Source organism: Saimiri boliviensis, chromosome 9, assembly GCF_048565385.1.
Source record: "Saimiri boliviensis isolate mSaiBol1 chromosome 9, mSaiBol1.pri, whole genome shotgun sequence".
Lineage (NCBI taxonomy): Eukaryota > Metazoa > Chordata > Mammalia > Primates > Cebidae > Saimiri > Saimiri boliviensis.
This window is the reverse complement of record NC_133457.1, coordinates 97,885,724-97,903,639: the sequence shown is the minus strand read 5'-3', so window position 1 is coordinate 97,903,639 and position 17,916 is coordinate 97,885,724. Positions and strand designations below refer to the sequence as shown.

General features: G+C 59.4%; 3 protein-coding genes across 3 annotated transcripts; 1 reads left to right on the top strand and 2 right to left on the bottom strand.

The window, feature by feature from the left end:
- The first annotated feature begins 335 nt into the window (after nucleotides 1-335).
- On the top strand, nucleotides 336-17,680 carry NECAB3 (N-terminal EF-hand calcium binding protein 3). Its single transcript, XM_039479229.2, has 13 exons — nucleotides 336-565; nucleotides 2,351-2,375; nucleotides 3,959-4,067; nucleotides 5,036-5,061; nucleotides 5,270-5,367; nucleotides 14,562-14,698; nucleotides 14,925-15,043; nucleotides 15,196-15,275; nucleotides 15,370-15,423; nucleotides 15,977-16,089; nucleotides 16,233-16,310; nucleotides 16,741-16,832; nucleotides 16,915-17,680. The coding sequence occupies exons 1-13, from the start codon at nucleotides 437-439 to the stop codon at nucleotides 16,941-16,943; spliced, it is 1,089 nt and encodes a 362-aa protein (XP_039335163.1). The 5' UTR covers nucleotides 336-436; the 3' UTR covers nucleotides 16,944-17,680.
- Nucleotides 6,504-8,071, bottom strand: ACTL10 (actin like 10). Its single transcript, XM_003932055.4, has one exon. The coding sequence runs from the start codon at nucleotides 7,903-7,905 to the stop codon at nucleotides 6,799-6,801; it is 1,107 nt and encodes a 368-aa protein (XP_003932104.1). The 5' UTR covers nucleotides 7,906-8,071; the 3' UTR covers nucleotides 6,504-6,798.
- Nucleotides 10,497-12,314, bottom strand: C9H20orf144 (chromosome 9 C20orf144 homolog). The gene is given in 2 exon segments (XM_039479230.2): nucleotides 10,497-11,153; nucleotides 12,189-12,314. Coding segments are annotated over 2 exon segments (513 nt in total). The 3' UTR covers nucleotides 10,497-10,766.
- Nucleotides 17,681-17,916: the final 236 nt, after the last annotated feature.

Sequence of the window (17,916 nt, the reverse complement as noted above, 5' to 3'; positions counted from 1 at the left end):
AATGAGTCCCAGCAATCCCATAGGGTGACTGCCAGTACCATTTTTGCAGATGAGGATACAGACACCCCGAGAGGTGAAGTCCTGGTGGGTTTTACCCACGCGTGTCACCCTGACGTCGGCACTGACTTGGTCACTCGTCCCCTCCGGGTGGGCGCGTAGCCCCTTGGTTCTGCTCCCAGCAGGTCGCCGTGGGACCCGAGCCCTCGGGCACCTCCCCCTCCCCGTGGCCGCTGCAGCGCGGAGGCCCGCGGGGCTGGAGTTGGACCTTGCGGCGAGGGAACCCGGCGTCCGCGGGGCGGGGCGGGGGCGGGGCCTGAGCCCGCACGTCGGCGCCGGCGCCAAGGGGCGGCCCCCAGCCCCACCGAGTCCGCGGCGGCGTCCAGGGCCGGGAGCGGCCGCAGCCGAGCCCCAGCGAGCGGGTGGCGGCGGCGGCGCCATGGCGTGCGCGGGGCTGCTCACCGTGTGCCTGCTCCGGCCGCCCGCGCCCCAGCCCCAGCCCCAGCCCCTGCGGCGCCCCCAGCTCGCGCCCGACGCGGAGCCCGCCGGACACGCGCTCTTCCAGGACGTGAGTGGGCGCGGGCTCTGCTCGCGGTGTCTCCAGCCCGAGGCTCTGTCAGTCTCCCCCTCCAGGGCTGTTCGGGCCCCTCTGCTGTCTCTGGGTCTCTGCGTCTCTGCCCCTGATGTCTCTGTCTCTGGACTCCTCTGCCTTTGTGTACCCTGTTGTCTCTCTTTGTCTCTCCATGTCTCCCCTCGTCCCTGCTCCAGTGTCGCTGCCCCTGCTGCCCCCCTACACCCCGCAGCCCACCCCATCCGTGTATCTGGTGTTGGGGGGGGGCGCTGTCGGCAGTCACAGCAGCGGTCACCCCACTCCGTGGCAGCCCCAGGCTGGGCTGACTGGGGAAGGGGAGGCAGGAAGCACGAGGGGTTCCTCGCTCCTGACTCTAGTGCCGCCCCCCCTCCCCGAGTCCCTCAGGCCCCACTCCAGGGCAGCAGAGTTCTACAGTTGGTAAGGGCTGCTGAGAGTCACCCTCCCATGAAGTCGTGGGTGGACTCGTAGCCCCCATGGGCTCCAGTTAGTGCCCTAAACCCTTTCTCCACCAGTTACCCCTGTGCTTGGCTCTGTCCTGGCCCCCTCATGCCTCAACTCCAGAGGGGGGCAAGGCTATATCCCGCCCCCTCCCCACTTCCCCTAGTGACTCAGCACCTTGACCACAGCCCTGGCTGGAAGGGACTGGACCCTCCCTCTTCCCAGGTAGGAAAACCAAGGCCTGAGGGGGTATTGTCCCAGGTCAGTCATGGAGGCAGGAGTGCAATAGGGTGACCCCAGGTGTCTCCATTCCCAGCCTAGCACCCCTCCCTGCACCCAGTATATCTCCATCTACCCCACCCGAGCTTCCCTGGCTTGCCGTGTGCCCCTCAGCCAGGGGCAGACCTCCTCTGAGTTAGGCTAGAGGTTAGAGTCTCTCCTGAGCCCTGCTGACCCTGATAAAACAGGACCCTGGAGGGGGTTAGCATTCAGGACCTGAAGTTCATGGGGGCTCTCGGTCCAGGCTTGGCCCACCCTGCTTGCCAGGCCTGCCAGTCTCCCCTTTGCTGAGCTGCTTGGGGTGACCAAGCAGTTCACTGTGAGGGGTGGGGACCTGTCATGACTCTGCTCCTCTCTGCCTCTGTTGCTCTTCTTCTCCACTTCTAAGTGAAATCTGACGACCTCATCTTTTGCCATCCCCACACCCACTTGCACGTGTGTGTACACACACACCTGCCAAAGGTCCTCACAGTCAGCCCCATAGGAGGCCCCAGCCCTGGAAGGGTTAACCCCAGCTGCCAGTGGAAACTCAGGCACCTGGAGAGTAGCCACTGCCTGCTGTGGGTCTTCAACAGCATGCAAGGAAACAGCTCAGAGAGGGCAACTGGGATAGACCATGGCCGCACAGCAGAGCTCGGGGTTTAGTTCTAGAATGGCTGTGCAGGATTCCGGGGCTGCAACCTGGCCCATCCCCTCAACCTTCCTCAAGCTGGGACTGTGCCAGGGCTGATGCATTAGATAAAGCTCGGGCTGCACTGGGTGTGGGAGTTGGGGACGCAGGGAGCTGGCCAGGAGCACCCCCCACAAGGCCAGGCCCTGCAGGAGAAGTGAGCGGGGGTGGCACCCACTGTGTGCTCTTCCTGTGCCCCGCTTGCAGGAAAAGCTCCTGCAGGGCTGAGCTGGGCAGGGGTTTGGGACCAGGCTGAGCAGGAAGAAAGGCGAGGCAGGGGGTAGGCCGGCCAGCTGGGCCCCTGTCGGGTTAGGTGGGGGCCTCTGGCTTCCCAGATGGCACTCACAGCTCCCCCCATGTCCCTTTACCTCTAGGTTTTCCGCAGAGCAGACAAGAATGGTGAGTGTGGCTCCCCCTGGGTCCCATGGTGGGGGGCAGGGTGGGAGGCATCCAGGAGGCTCTGGGAGAGTTGGGAGGTTGGGTGGGAAATCTAGAGTCGCAACAAATCTTGGGGCCCCAAAACAGGAGAATCAATCAAGGCATCCTTCCCAGAGGAAGTGCTGTTCTCAGCTAAGTTTGGCAGGATGGAGAGTGGAGGGAATGTGGTTTGGCCAGAGGCTGGAGGTAGAGGCTGACTTTCACATAGCACCCTGGCACGGTGGTGCACCATTCCTGTACATGGCCTTGTGTTGCCCTCACAACCACCAACTAGACTGGAATTCACCCTATTTTACAAAGGAGCAGAGGCCCAGAAAGATGAAGCAGGTTGCCTAAGGTCACACAGCCTTTAACTGATAGGTTTGAACTTGGGTCTTTGCAGCATTTAGTCCCAGGCTCCTTGTGTGAGGCACTTGGAAGAGTGAGGTAATGGAGATGAGGTCTTTTTGGAGATTGTACTCAGGTTTTTAGAGGACTCAGTAACTTGTCATGTGACCAATTGTCTGGACCAGGGAGGTCGTGGAGGACACAGCTGAACCCATGCCTTGGGCAAGGATAAAGCTGGTTCCAGGAGTCAGCTCTTCCTGCCTTGGGTCCTGGTCAGTCACAATCCTGGCCTGGGAGAACCTCGGAAGCTATAGCAGGAGCCCGACGTGACCCAGCCAGCAGCAACCTGCTCTCCCAAGTGACTTGGAGCAGCCCGCTGTGCCCTGAGTGGCCAGTGGAGGGTCTGAGCTTCGCAGTCAGCCTGGGGCTCCGTTCACCTGGGTCTTCCCACCCTCTCGTGTTCCATCCTCCTAGAGATGGGGTTCTGTTCCCACTCCTTGCCCCTTCTTCAAATTGATGGGAATTGTTTGTCTCACCCCATTGATCAGGACACTTGCTCTCGCTTGGACCAGGTCATTCTGTCTAGGGAGATTCAGACCGTCCCCTGCCTCAGCTCCCCCCAGCCATCTGCCCAGAGGCCTCATACATCATTCAGGCCAAATCCCACGTCTGACTGTCCCACATAAATGCTCCCAGCCTCTGCTCACATGCCCCTGTGATGGGGAGCTCATTCCCTTCTAAGCCAGCCTGCTGCTGCCTGCAGAGGCTCTAAATAGTAGGAAGATTCCATCTGCCTCCCCCTGGCTTCTCTGCAAAGGTCCTGGGTCCAAAGCATGGAGGTTCCTTGTGCCTTGCGATGAGGCTGGTCCCTAAGTCCTTTCAGGTGACATCTAGGCCCTGCCACACGCTGGCCAGGTCCTAGCCTGTTGCTTGTTTTTTCACTTGGCAGCATTTACTGAGTTCCTACCCAGTGCTACGCACATACTGCCCTGTCCCTTGGGTGCCTGCGAAGTAGATTCTGTTGCCTTCAGCGGTCACCTTGGAGGACCCCAGTCCTTTTGTCCTCAACAGTCAGGTCCCCTACGGAGCTGAGTCCCATCCCCCCTGGCTAGGTGGCGGTCAGATGCTGCGAGGCCCTTGGGGCCCTGGACCTGGTGCCGGGGTGCGGTCAGGGTCAGGGATACCTCCTCTGCTCCTTGTCCTCCCCCTGCCACCAGATGATGGAAAGCTCTCATTTGAGGAATTCCAAAATTACTTTGCCGATGGGGTTCTCAGCCCGAGGGAGCTGCGGGAACTGTTCAGCGGCATTGATGGGCACCTCACCGAGTGAGTACAAGGCTGTGGGTAGATGTGAGGTCAGGTTGTCTTTACCCCACTGTGCCCTCTGCTGCCTTGATTCCTTTTGTAGGATGAGGAAGAGGGGGCAGGGAGAAAGGTACCAGGGCTCGGTTCCAGCTTTCCCCACTCGCCTACCCCTCTCCAGCTCCAGCCTTGCCCACTACACTGCTTCCAACTGGGACCCCAAAATAGCCAAGCCTGAGTCACCACCCATGGCTCAGCTCCCCGTTCCCGCTTCCCGCAGGGACCAGAGGATGCCTGGGGACAGCTGGGCCCCGCCTGCTTCCACCCGAGAATGCAGTGCATGAACACACACACCTCCCCTTGTGTGCTCCCACATCTACCCGTCTCGGCAGGAGTGTGCACGCGCTTCTCCGTGCCTGCTCCCAGGGGTGCGCACGCACAAACCGCTGTTCCTCCCTCCACTTCCCTTCTCTCATTTCCTGAGGGTCAGTCTTAGGCTCCCAAGACTTGGGCTGGAACTTTCATCTGCACTGCTCCCCCTTCCCCTACTGGCCAGACACCCCAGACAGTTCCTTGTCCTTCAGGGCCTCAGTTAGGCAGCTCCTCCTCTAGGAAGCCCTCCCTGACCTACCAACTAAATACCCCGTGCCGTCTCTGGACTTCCCTGCCCCTGGCCTCCCCTCTGCAGCTCTGACCACTTCTCGCTGGCCTGTGTCCACATCTGTCTTCCCCTGGCCTGAGATCCTCTTGGAAGCCAAGAATGGGTCTGAATCTTTGCCCTTAGAGTGATTGGTGGGGGCAGTAGAACCCATTCTCTGACCGTGCCAGGACTGTCCACAGGAGCAACTTAATCTGGGGCAGAGCAGAAGTGGCCTCCTTGTTGGGCTGAGCTGGGAGTTGGTGGGGTGGGAGGTGGGGCATTGGCCCCAGCAGTCGCAGTTTACCAGGCCCAAGTCTAAAGATCTGAAGGGCGCCTTCTCTTTTCCCTGCAGCAATTTAGAAACGGAAAAACTGTGTGGTAAGTAGGCCCACGGGAGCTCTTGTCTCCCAGGGCCCCTGGTTCCAGGGTAGGTGTGGCAAGGGGCCGTTGTTGGTCTCCTGATGGGACAGGTTGGGCTGGGCTCAGTATACAAGACCTGCTTGACTGCTGAGGATTTCCGGGGGGCCAGAATCCCAGGTAGATGGGTGGGGGTCCAGGAACCCTTGAGCACCTCTTCTGCCCACAGACTACTTCTCAGAGCACCTGGGTGTCTACCGGCCGGTGCTGGCTGCATTGGAGTCGCTGAACCGTGCAGTGCTCGCTGCCATGGACGCCACCAAGCTGGTGAGTGGAGTGGCTGATGGTGGGGGGCCACCGTGAGACAGCAGGTGTCTGCTGTGCTGTGGGATGCTCCACAGTCTTGACTCAGGGTTATGGAGCTAGGGGCTTGGGTTCAAATCCTGCCTCTCCCACTTTGTAGCTGTGCCCTCTGACCTCTCTGGGCCTGTTTTTTCATCTATAAGCTATCATAACAATAGCGCTGCCCTCCGTACATCATCGTGACGAGTGAGAATGAAGGCAGGGGCTTTTGTCTGTGTTGTTCTGTTTCCAGCACCCAGAATAATGTCTGGCACACAGTAGGTGCTTCATACTAGGGGCTGCTGTTGCTTTTGTTACTGGCTGGTCACAGCTGTGATGGGTATCATGCAGGGCTGGGCTAGGCGTGGGAGGCTGTGCTCACTTGTTCACAGGGCAGCACCTGGCAGGTATGTGAGCACCCATGTGTTTGTGTGCACATGTGGACATGTATCTGCACAAGCAGAAACAATGCTGACATCCGGGGCTTGAGCCCCTTGAGTGGTGACTTCAGAAAATAAGCCGCCCTTCCCTTTGTTTGTTCAAGAAATATCGCCACCTCCCTTTGCTCCATAGCTCTTGTAAGGGGGAGGGAGCAGACTGGGTGTGATGGCTCACGCCTGTAATCCCAGCACTTTGGGAGGATGAAGCAGGCGAATCACAATGTCAGGAGTTCGAGAACAGCCTGGCCAACATGGCAAAATCCCGTCTCTACTAAAAATACGAAGAAATTAGCCAGGCACGGTGGCGCGCATCTGTAATCTCAGTTACTTGAGAGGCTGAGGCAGGAGAATCACTTGAACCTGGGAGGTGGAGGCTGTAGTGAACTGACATTGTACCACTGTACTGCAGCCTGGGTGACAGAGACTCCATCTCAAAAAATAGGGGGGTGAGGAAGGAACAGTGAGCAGGCCCGGGATTGTGCCTGACCCCACTTTTTACAGAAGGGGAAACTGAGGCACTCATAGTCAACAATCACCTGAGCACACAGCCAGGCACAGGGCTCCTGCTGGTGACTTTCACATGAGATTTAGTAGCTTTTCAAAGGATTGCCCCTTGGGGCCTGGCATGGGATATGTGTCCAAACGGTACATGACGACAGGTTGGAGAAACTCCCGTATCTGTGTCATGGAGACAGGTGGGGGCATCACCTTTATTGCCATGAAGTAGGGCTTGGAGGTGGGCAGCTGGACTGGCATTCTCTGAACTGGCAGTGGTTGGGGAAGATTCAAACTGCAGTTCAAAATGAGGGTCCCATGGGTCCCAAACACCTCCTCCTGGTCTGGAAAAGGTATGGGGGTGACCCGTCCAGTCAGCGCCAACCTTCAAGAGCACCCTGCCAGCTCCAAACACTTGAGACTCTTTAGATAGAGAGCTGTCCTCCACCGCGGTGCCCCCCTACCCCCAGTCCAGCCTGATTCAGTTGAACACATCGTACAGCAGCCTGGAGCCACACTCCTGGTACGTGGCCCGGGTTATCCAGCGGCGCTGGAAGGAGTGCAGCGAGGCCACCATGGAGCCGCCGGTCCACACAGCCATGCCACGCCCATGCTTGGCCACCAGGTGGGGCCGCAGGGCCGCGTAGCCGTGTCGCCGGCACTGCGCCTCCAGCTCCTTTTCCAGGCGTTCGGCGAAGCCAGGAAACAGCGTGGAACCGCCGGCCAGCACCACGGTGTCTGCCAGCCGTGTCCGCAGTGTTTTGGGCATTTTCTGCAGCGCCCGGAAGGCCAGCGCAGGCAGCCCCGGCTCGTCTTGGCCCAGCAGGCCCGGCTGGAAGATGGGTTCGGGACAGCGGAAGCGCTCGCTGCTGAGGCGGACGCAGCAGCCGTTACCCATGCTGAAACTGGCCGGATGGTGGCGGGCGGGGTCGCGGAGGTCGCCCTCGAAGTCCAGGGACACATAGCAGCTGCGCTTCTTGAGATGTGTGATGGCCTTGCGGGGCAGGGCCTGCTGCGAGAGATCAGGGTCCGCCGCCACCAGCAGGTCCCGTAGATAGCGTGACAGGGTGCTGCCCGCCACGTTCAGCCGGAAAGTGGCCCGGTGCCACGAGTGACCTGCATAGATGGGCGTGGCGTGGCACACGCCCGCACCCGCCTCCACGGCCAGCCCACTGAACGCGCCAGTGGAGCAGAGCGCTAGCAACGCAGTGCTGGCCATGTGGCACGCGGGCACTGCCAGGGTCTCGAACAGCAGCTCCGCTACTCTTTCACGGCCCGCGGGCGGTGCCGACGGCGAGTTGCTCACCAGCACGGGCCACTGCTCCGGGCACACCCGCAGGCCGCCCACCAGCAGGCGCTCCCACAGCCCTTCCAGCGCCTCCCAGTCCACCACCACACCGTGCTTGATGGGGTGCGCCCGCGCCACGCCGCCCGCCAGCTCGCAGCCCGGCGCGCCGGGCAGCACCGGCCGATCCCAGCTGGGCACCAGGCTGGAGCTCTTCAGCACTATGCGCGGCTGGTTCTCGCCCGCAAAACCCGCCTTGGTGAAGCCTGAGCCCTGGTCCACCACCACCGCGACACGGCCCATTGGGGACAGCCGGTGCACACGAAGGCTCCCAGACACAGACGACACCTTTGGGCTCAGCCCCACCCTTCCATGCCACTCGGCTTGGTTGGCTGGAGACCTCCTGGACTCTGTCCTAGAGAGTGGTCCCCTTCAGCCCCTGGCTCTGCCTTCCGGGCCTAAGTTCCTCCTCTTCTGGGTCAGATCACTGCCCCTCACAGCTCTTGGCTCCGCCCTCTGGTCGGAAAGCCCCCATCTCTTCTGTGCCTTCGGTCTCCCTCCTTTTCAGCTCGTGGCACTTGCCTGCGCCTGAGGCCCCGCCCCTAGTTCAGGCCTCAGTCTGGGCTCTGGCTGGGTTCCAGCTGCATGTCTCCCATCTTTGTCTTCCACACCTGGCACTGGGCCCCACACTCTTGGGAGTCGCCTCTGCTTTGCCGTTCCTCCCAGTCAGCCCTTGCTGAGATGGCTGACAAGATGGCTAGGACTGATCTTTTAGAGTCTAAGAAGCCTCCAGGAGGAGCAGAGCTTTGAGGGTAAAGAGTCCTTGTGGCAAGGCCATTTGGACATATATCCCGGTTGGGGAACCAGGCAGCCTCCTGGCACCTCTCACCTGGGCTTGACAGAAGTTCCTGGTTGTGGAATGGGTGGGGCAGGTCAGAAGGCCAAAAGGAACTTGGATTGGGCTCATTGTGACCTCACTCCAGCAGCCGCTGCACTTCTGCAGCCCCCTACCCTATGACAACTCCCTGGACCCATCTTCTCTCCCGGGCAGGGCCAAGGGCAGTGATTTTGGCATCCAGGGGCCTGGCTTCAGCAGCCCCGCACAATTAGTCTGATTCCTTTTCCACACCACTTAGAATTATCTGATGTACTCTGGCCAGATGTGTGGCCCCTACCCTCCCAGCACCAAAGAAAAAGCTTTTAGTCACAGATCTACAGCCACTCTGAAAAGCCAGGAGAGACTCTGGCCCTACCATCAGGGGCTTCCGCAGATGGAGTCACATGGACCTGAGTTGGAGACTCAGTTCTTTTTTTTCTTTTGAGATGGAGTCCACCCAGGTGCAAACTCGGCTCAGTGCAACCCCTGCCTCCTGGGTTCAAGTGATTCTCCTGCCTCAGCCTCCTGAGAAGCTGGGATTACAGGTGTGAGCCACCTAGATGGGGTTTCACCATGTTGGCCAGGCTGATCTCGAATTAGGACCTCAGGTGACCCACCTGCCTCGGCCTCCCAAAGTGCTGGGATTACAGGTATGAGCCACCGTACCCAGTGAGACTCAGTTCTGAGGCTGACTCACTATGCAGTCCTAAGCAAGTCTTGATCGTACTCTGGGCTTGGTTTTCTCCTCCAAAAGGTGGTAATAATCCCCACACACAGGAAAGAGGCCACTTCTTGTTTCTGCAAAGCATCATTCTCTTCAGGACCAATTTGGTTGCAAGTAGAAGACTCAGGTGAATGTAAACCAAAATAGGGACTTTATTACAAGGATCTTACATGTTTTGGATACCAAGGGCAACAGTGAAGTCAGGTTTCAGAAATAGGCTCTGACCTCAGGGCTGTTGGAAAGAAACTCAGGATGTTGTGCACTGTCTTTGTATTGTGTTTTTATTCTGAAGATTGGCTTTACCCTGTGCATGTTCAAGTAGAGAACATGGTCTCTTACGGCTCCTGAATGATAGTCCTAGGGGGAGGGGCTGACAGGGCCAGCTTGGGCCAGTTCCTGTATGGGTAAGAGGTGCGGCTCCATGGAAGAAAATGGTTACCCTGACTGTAACCATGTGGGTGGTAGGGAGGAGTCAGTTCTCACAATTAGCAGGAGTGATGCTATGGTCTTCAGCCTGGTGCAGGCAAGGTGGAGGAGATGTTCATCAGAGTGACGGTGACAGCAGAAGCTGGGCTGGTGGCTCTAGTGAGCTGGGACCTCCAGTCCTGCTGCATCTGCCCCCACAAGACGGCATCCTGAGGTTGGTTGCCAGTGTGTGGCAGGAAGGCAGGCTGCAAGTTCGGCAGGCTGTGGATGGCACTGAGGTGTGGAGCTGGATTTGGGACCCAGAGGAGTGAGAAGTAGCAGGATCCAGCCCACAGAAAGTGGCAGGGCCTCTTCTGAGTGATTTGGGGAGTGAGGCCGAGGCTGGGGGCTTTTTCCCTGTAGGTAACAGAGACCTGTTGAAAGCTGATGAGCAGGGGAGTGGGCTGCCCTAGACAGGTAAGTGGTTTGGAAGAAGGCTTTGTCATGTGGGGAAGGAGGTGGGGACAGGGTAGGTTGGGAGACAGAGGTGCCTTAGGGAAGACTGGGGGGCCGAGTGTTTTGGGGTTACCAAACACAATGTGTAGGCATGAGGGGCCAGAGGCCCACGGTTTCCAGCCTCTCCTGGGTGCGTCCACAGCAGAATCCACATCTCAGGCCTTGCCCCAGCTGACTGTGGTGTCCTGGCTATCCTTCCTAGGATGGTGCCTGTTGGTCTGGGACCCTCCCTCTGCCTAAGAGGGATTTCTGGATGCTGGGGGAGATGGTAGGCTTTGCTGGAAGCAGATCTGCCTCACTGGTGTGGCCACGCCTGGGTTTGCCCAAGCCCACCTCGAGCCTGCACAGTGGGCGGGATGTGACTGGGTTGGGAGTGTTGGGGGAAGGAAACAGCCTCTCACCACTGTAGCAAGGTGTGGGGTCCTGTTCTGACTCTTGGCACAAGGAAGGAGAAAGCAAAAGACAGCCTTGGCTCCAGACTGTGGTGGTGGCTCTACCCTCAGTACGCCTCACCTCGTTCGCCCCGGCGCGGCTCCCAGCCTCCGCTCTGCCCAACCAGACTCCGCGCCCGGACGCCTCCAACAGGGTTCACAGGCGCCAGGGCTGCCACGTACTCTTTATTGGAGGGTCAGGGTCAGGCACTTAGAGTCGTGAGCGACGGCAGCGGTGCCGTGTGTGCGGCTGCTCTTGGGCGGGGCCGGCCTTGCCGGGCGCTTTGCCCGGGGGCCGCAGGCACGGGTGCAGCCTCGGCCAGCTCAGCGCGGCCCCGGCCCCGCCCCCGCCCCCGCCCCCGCCCCCTTCCCCGCCCCAGCCCAACGCACCGGCCACGGCCTCTTCCCGCCGTGCCTCCCGCCTTAACAGTAGCAGCAGCACCGGCATCTTCAGCTCGCCCTCGCCGCCTTCTCCGGCTCCGCGCAGCCTGGGCGCCGCCGGGGAGCCTAGCCCTCTGCCTGATGCCTCGTCACCCGGTCGTCCAGCCTCGGCCAGCGGCTGCCGCTTGTCTAAGGGGAGAAGCAGCGCGATCCTGGTCTGGGGGTGGAGCAGGGGTGTGAGGAGGGAGAGCGCGCCGGGACCGAACCCACGACCCGGGGCCGCCCCGCCTTCCTCCTGGGACTCTCATCCACCCGGGTGCTGTTATCCTCCCATGCACAGGGCTGGAGGGGACCCCTGTCCAGTTCAGGCCCCGGGGAAGCCCGCCTTTCCCTGCTAGGCGCCCCGGACTCCGCCTCCTTTTGGAAACCATCATCCATCCCAGGCTGACTTCCTGAGACCAGGTTTATGGGATTCCTTCTAAGCTCTATGTCAGGGCCTCTCAGCACCCCCTACTCCCGCCTGGTCCAGAGTCTCTGCTAATTTGAGAAGGAGACAGGGAAGTTTTGAGTCTGGGAGCTGGAGAGAGGACGTAAGGGGATTCCCCCTGCTCCTAGCTCCAGTAGTACCAGCTAGGACTGATTCTCTTTGTTGGGACCTCCGCCTGTTTGTCCAGGGTTGGGAGAGAATCCCACTCACACTCTCACCCCCCAACCCCGGGCTCTCAAGTCTCATCCACCTTCTAGTTCTGGCATCTCTGCCCTCCTATTTTTTCCCTTTTTTTTTTAAAGACTGAGTCAAACAGGGTCTTGCTGTGTTCTCCAGACTGGAGTGCAGTGGTTGTGTCACGGCTCACTGCATCCCTGACCTCCTGGGCTCGAGCAGTCTACCTCAATCTTCTGAGTAGCTGGGACTGTGGGCATTTGCTACCACACCCAGCTAATTTTTTAATTTTTGTAGAAATGGGGACTCCCTATGTCACCTAGGCTAGTCTCAAACTCCTGGGCTCAATGATCCACCCACCTTGCCCTCTCAAAGTGTCGGGATTACAGGCGTGAGCCACCTTGAAAGGACCCCTATCTACACCTACGTGGGCTCCTGGGATCCTCATCCTTGGGAGAGATTTTCCAGTTCCTCCCTCACCCCCTAGGACTTCGCAAAAGGCCTAGACTCTCAGCATCCCTTCCCGCCCACCTGTCCAGCTTCCGCTGACTCCCATGGGCCCCCCCCAGGTCTGCTCCCCATCCCCCACACTCACAGCTTCTTCCGAGAGAGGTGGCTGAGGAACTGTCTCCACCAGGCCTTGTCCGTGTCCCTTGGCCTCTCCCTGCGGGCCTGCTTGGGTGCTTTGGTCCTTTTGTGGGATCCGTTGTTTCTCATGGCGGGGCTAGTCACCACTGGGGACCATGGCCCACACTCCGTCTGCTCTGCCCGCTGAGTCTTGGCCACATTGTGACCTCATGGACCGACCTCACCAATTGCAGGCTCTGCGCACAGCTTTGCAGGGCCCACAGGTGGATCTGGGCTCTATTCACTCTGTTACTTCTAGCCTTGGTTTCTCAGCTTTAAAATGGCTAATGATCGTAAATGAGGCGATGCATGTAAAGTGCTGAGTGGGGAGAAGAGGGGGATTTCTGTGGTTTAGGTATGAATTTTGGCCCTGCCACTAACTTGCTGTGTGACCTTAGCCCAGGTAATCAACCTCTCTGGGCCTTAGTTTTCTCATCTGCAAAATGAGGTCAATTATGGTTCCTGTAAATTGTTACAAAGGTTAAATTAGGCCCAGCATGGTGGCTCATGCCTGTAGTCCCAGCACATTGGGAGGCCAAAGCAGGTGGATCATCTGAGGTCAGGAGTTCAAGACCAGGCTGGACAACATAGTGAAATCCCATTTCTATTGAAAATACAAACATTAGCCAGGTGTGGTGGCACAGGCCTTTAATCTCAGCTACTCGAGAGGCTGAGGCAGGAGAATTGCTTGAACCTGGGAGGCAGAGGTTGTAGTGAGCCAAGATCATGCCACTGTACTCCAGCCTGGGTGACAGAGTGAGACTCTGTCTCAAAAAAACAAAAGACTAGGCCGGGCATGGTGGCTCACGCCTATAATCTCAGCACTTTGGGAGGCCGAGGCAGACGGATCACCTGAGGTCAGGAGTTTGAGACCAGCCTGACCAACATGGAGAAACCCCATCTCTACTGAAAATACAAAATTAGCTGGGTGTGGTGGTGCATGCCTGTAGTCCCAGCTACTTGGGAGGTTGAGGCAGGAGAATCGCTTGCACCCAGGAGGAGGAGGTGGTTGTGGTGTGCCGAGATTGCGCCATTGCACTCCAGCCTGGGCAACAAGAGTGGGACTCCTTCTCAAAACACAAAAAAGACTAAGTGAAATTCTTAGAATAGTGCCTGGCTCTGAGTAGGTGCTTCTGTCAGTTCTCTGGCTGCAAGCAACAGAAACTAATCATCTCAAATACTTGAAAGGGATCTTTTTTTTTTTTGAAAGATTTCATGGAGATAGAATAGAAACCTTGGCCTGAGAATGAAAAGACCCAGCCTCTTCTCTGTCCCTGTCTCCCAGCTCATAAGCCTGGCCCAGAAGGTCCTATCTGACAGCTGAGCTGAGGCAGGTTGTGGCAGATGAAGTCACTGATGGATAGGCCTCTGGAGTCCCCTTGGAGAGGGCAAGCACCTGGACCACAGCTCCCCAGGACTCCCACCCTGGCCTCGTGTGTGTGTGTGTGTGTGGTGGGGTTAGGCAGTTCTCAGGTGTTTGTGACTCCTGGGTGTACAAATGGGCAGGCTCCTTAGTGTATTACACTTGACCATAGACGGCTGGCAGGTCTGGCATCGAGAGCTTGCGGACCAGACCCTGGGCTGAGTTCTGTACAGGAATTCACTCCTGGGAGCTTCCTGCAGCTCCATGTGCTGAGTTTCATCCTTCCTGTTTGATAGATGAGGAATTGAAAGCTCCAGCAAGTGCAGGTAGTGGAGGAGCCATGGAATCCCATGATGGGCCATGCAGGGCCTAGCCTGTGGGCAGCCTCCCTGCCTCTGTGCCACTCTGGGAGGAGGCTGACGGTGTTGGTTGGGGTCAGTGCTGGGGTGTGCGTGTGTGTGTGTGTGTGTGTGTGTGAGTGTGAAGATGGTGACCTGATTGTCTTTTATCGGCAGCTCCTAGTAAAGAGCGCGGTTTGTTGTGTGCATGAGTCAATGACTGAATGAGTGAATACATAGATTATGAGTCTGGGGCCGCATCAGGCCATCATTTTGCCTCGTGTCAAAATTGGCCCTTGCATACCCTGTGACAGCCCCGACCCAGCCTAGCTGTGGGACCTCACTGACTATGACAGTGCTTAAGGTGGTAGCCCTGGCAGAGAAGGGGCCATGAGGTCCAGAAAAGCCAGGCACGCCGGCAACAGATGCCTCCTATGAGTTGGCCTCACACCCCCCTGGTGGAGGCCAGGCCCGGACAAGGAGGTATCCAGGCCTCCCTACCCATTGGGTCTCAGTGCCCTCCTCCTGCCTGTGCCGGGTTTGCATGCCCCTGGTCTGATGGGCAAGAGGCAGAGGACCCACTCAGAAATCAATGCCCCGGCTGGGAGATGCTGACTGTGCCCCCTCGGCCCGCAGGAGTATGAGCAGGCCTCCAAGGTGGACCAGTTTGTGACGCGATTCCTGCTTCGGGAGACGGTGAGCCAGCTGCAAGCCCTGCAGAGCTCGCTGGAGGGGGCGTCAGATACCCTGGAGGCCCAGGCCCGTGGCTGGCGGTATGTAAGGGCCCTGCCAACCCATGGGGCCAGTGCACAATCACCCACTGTGACCCCCATTCCAAATCCCCACGATCCTAGCATCCTGGCAGGGAAGCCATAATGGGGTGAGATGAGACTGGTTTTGGGGCTGGGCCTCGGAGTCTCAAGAGGCCTGTCTACCCGACCCAGGCCTGTCCTGTCCTGGGGCCCCAGTCCTTAGCCCTGTGAGCCTTACTTCCTCTAGGTCAGATGCAGAGTGTGTGGAGGCACAGAGCTGGCCCCACAGCAGCCGGCGGGTGGGGCGCCGGGCCCTGAAGAGCGTCAGCCAGTCATCCACCTGGTCCCCTGGCTCTTCTGACACAGGTGCACCTGGGATGGGGTGGGAGGCCTGGGCGAGGCAGGCACCACATCCCTGATTCCACCAGGGTCTGCTCCTCTGCTGCCCCTCACTTCATCCCAAGAATGTCCTGGGCCTGAGAGGCCCCTGCCTGACCCTGCATGGGTCCCACCCACAGGGCTCAGTTCAGAGGCCGAGATGCAGTGGCGTCTTCAGGTGAACCGCCTCCAGGAGCTCATTGACCAGCTAGAATGCAAGGTGAGAGCTGCGGGGCCACGAGGGAGGATCCTCCTGGCATCTGCCTGAGCCAGGGCCACTCTGGAGGCCCAGCCCACACTCTGTGTCCTCACAGGCCCCCCGGCTGGAACCGCTGCATGAAGAGGACCTGGCCAAGGGGCCTGACTCGGTGAGCCCAGGACAGGGGCCGGCAGCTGAATGGCAGGGTCTGGGGGCGCTCATGAAGCGGGGGTTCATGGAGCCATCTGCCTGCCCACCCTCTGCAGTGCTCACATGCCCCTTTCCCAGGCCCGGCAGGCAGGTGCCAGGTTCTGAGACCCTGCAGGAACTGCTGCCCTTCTCTGGGCTTTGGTTCCCATCAGTATTTCTGAAAGCCAGGTCTGTGGCCGTGAAGCTGGAGGGTGGAAGGAAGTGGTAGCATACTGCAGGAGAGAGGGACAGTGGCTGGGTCAAGCAGCACCCTTGGAGACAGAGGAGAATGGAGTCAGGAAGGCTGGGGGGCAGGTTGGTGCCTCATGCCTGTAATTCCAGCACCTTGGGAGGCCAAGGTGGGAGGATTGCTTGAGCCTGGGAGGTAGAGGCTGCAGTGAGCCATGATCCCACACACCACTGCACTCCAGCCTGGGTGACAGCTGCAGGGGACCTCCTAGGGGCCACAGTCAGTCCCTCCCCTGCCCCGGGCCCCGTCCCAGCCCTGGCTGACCAGCTGTCTCTCCTACCAGCACATCCTTGTGGCCCAGAGGCAGGTCCAGGTGGCAGAGGAAGCCCTGCAGGACTTCCACCGAGCCCTGTGCTGCTATGTGGACTTCACAGCGGCCCAGAGCCGTTGTCTGCAGTGAGTGCCCAGTTGGAGGTGGGGAGCGGGTGAGGAGAGGGGTGCTGGGGCTGGCCGTCCTGGGCCAGGGCTCCCATGAGACCCCTGGCAGGGGAGGCAGAGGTGGTGGCAGCCCTGCCCTGGCCATCTCTTTGGCCCTGCAGTGTGTCCGCCCAGAGGATGCCGGACGGTGCCTCCTTCACCCTGTATGAGTTCTGGCAGGATGAGGCCTCCTGGAGAAGGTATGAGTGCCGGTCTGGCCAGTAACACTGTGGAGTGTGGCCCTGGAGTGAGTCAGGCCAGGGTTCCAATCCTGCTCACCTGCTCGCTGGCTCTGTGACCTCAGATGAGTGACCCTACCTGCCCAAGCCCCCAAGTCCTTTCCAAAATGGATGTGGTAACAGTTCCACCTCCCGTGGGCTAAAGAACGTGACTGGGAAGACCTGAATACAGTACAGGCACTCAGTGAGTACACCGTTGTCACCGTGGGCCACATTCTATGCCAAGCACCTTGTGCGGTGTCCTCCATTCCACCCGCACAGCGTCCCTGTGTCCCAGAGGAGAGGACTGAGGCTACAGAGGCAGCATGAGGAGGGCCGGGGTCTGATCCCGGCAGCAGGGCAGGCTGGGAGTGGGGAGACCGAGGTCGAGGCAGCCCGGGTCCCTCCACAGGCACCAGCAGTCGCCCTGCAGCAAGGCCTTCCAGCGCGTCCTCATCGACCACCTGCGGGCCCCAGACACCCTCACCACTGTGTTCTTCCCAGGTGCGTGGTGGCTCCCTACTCCCTGTGGCCAGGAGGGGCAGTGGGCTCCTGAGGCCTCCTGACCCCCTCCTCTGTCCCCCAGCCTCCTGGTGGATAATGAATAATAACTGAGCCAGACCCGCACACGCTGAGGACCCCAGGGCCCTGCCTGCCTCCCTCTGGAGTCTTCTGGACCGGCCAGCCCAGCACAAAGACCAGGCCTGCCTCCTCCTGGACCTGAGCCTGGTGGAGGGGCTCAGCCCAGGGATCAGGGACTGGGCTGCTTTCTTTTTATTTATTGATTTATTTATCTGTATATTTTATTGTTTGTCACTTCAGCCCCCAAACTGCTTGGGCTTCCACCTGGCTCAGGAGGCCTGGATTCTGGTCCCTGCTGTCCCTGCCTGGCCGAGTGACCCAGGGCGGGTCTCATCCCTCTCTGGGTGGGCCTTGGGCCATCTGGCTGCCTAGTGAGGATCCTGCTTTCCTCCTGCTGTCTCGGGGCCAGGCTTCTGCTCCTCCCCAGGAAGCAGCAGAAGCAAGGCTGATGCTCAGGGACTCCCCAACCCCTCACACCTTGCCACCTGAGGCTGGGCCAGACCTGGTGCCCCATCACCCTCCCAGGCCACCAGGCTCTTGACTCTTCCAGCACCCATGGATGTGCCAGAGGCCTCTGGGTTGATTTGCATGCTATTTGCATATCATTTGCATGCCCTCACCCACCCATTCTCAGGGCACTATGGGAAGCCCAAAGGTGACCTTGCCAAGTAGCAATAATTTGGGCCCAGGGTCACCTATTGCCCCCAGAGGCCTCTGAACCCCAGGCTGGGAACCCCGCACAGAGGCAATAAAGGCATTAGTCCCTTCCAGCGTCGCCTCCTGTCTCTCGCAGGGCTGGGCTGTGGGACTGTGTGCCTCCCAGGCCAGAAGCTCCAGGCGGGACACCTCTCTCTGGAAGTCCCCGGTTCCCACCTCCTGCCCTCACGCTCGCAGAGTGGATGCTCACAGGAGCTGATGCAGGTTTCTCACTTCAGAGTCCCCAGCCCCGACACACCTGGTGGTGGGTCCTGCCTGAGTGACATGGGCCCTGCGGGGTTTGCAGGGG

Excerpts from the sequence above, each read along its gene's own strand:
- ACTL10 (XM_003932055.4), bottom strand. The coding sequence starts at position 7,905 with ATGGGCCGTGTCGCGGTGGTGGTGGACCAGGGCTCAGGCTTCACCAAG.
- NECAB3 (XM_039479229.2), top strand. The coding sequence starts at position 437 with ATGGCGTGCGCGGGGCTGCTCACCGTGTGCCTGCTCCGGCCGCCCGCG. Across the intron at positions 5,062-5,269 it reads AGAAACGGAAAAACTGTGTG|ACTACTTCTCAGAGCACCTG; the intron begins GTAAGTAGGCCC and ends TTCTGCCCACAG. Across the intron at positions 15,424-15,976 it reads TGGCCAAGGGGCCTGACTCG|CACATCCTTGTGGCCCAGAG; the intron begins GTGAGCCCAGGA and ends CTCTCCTACCAG.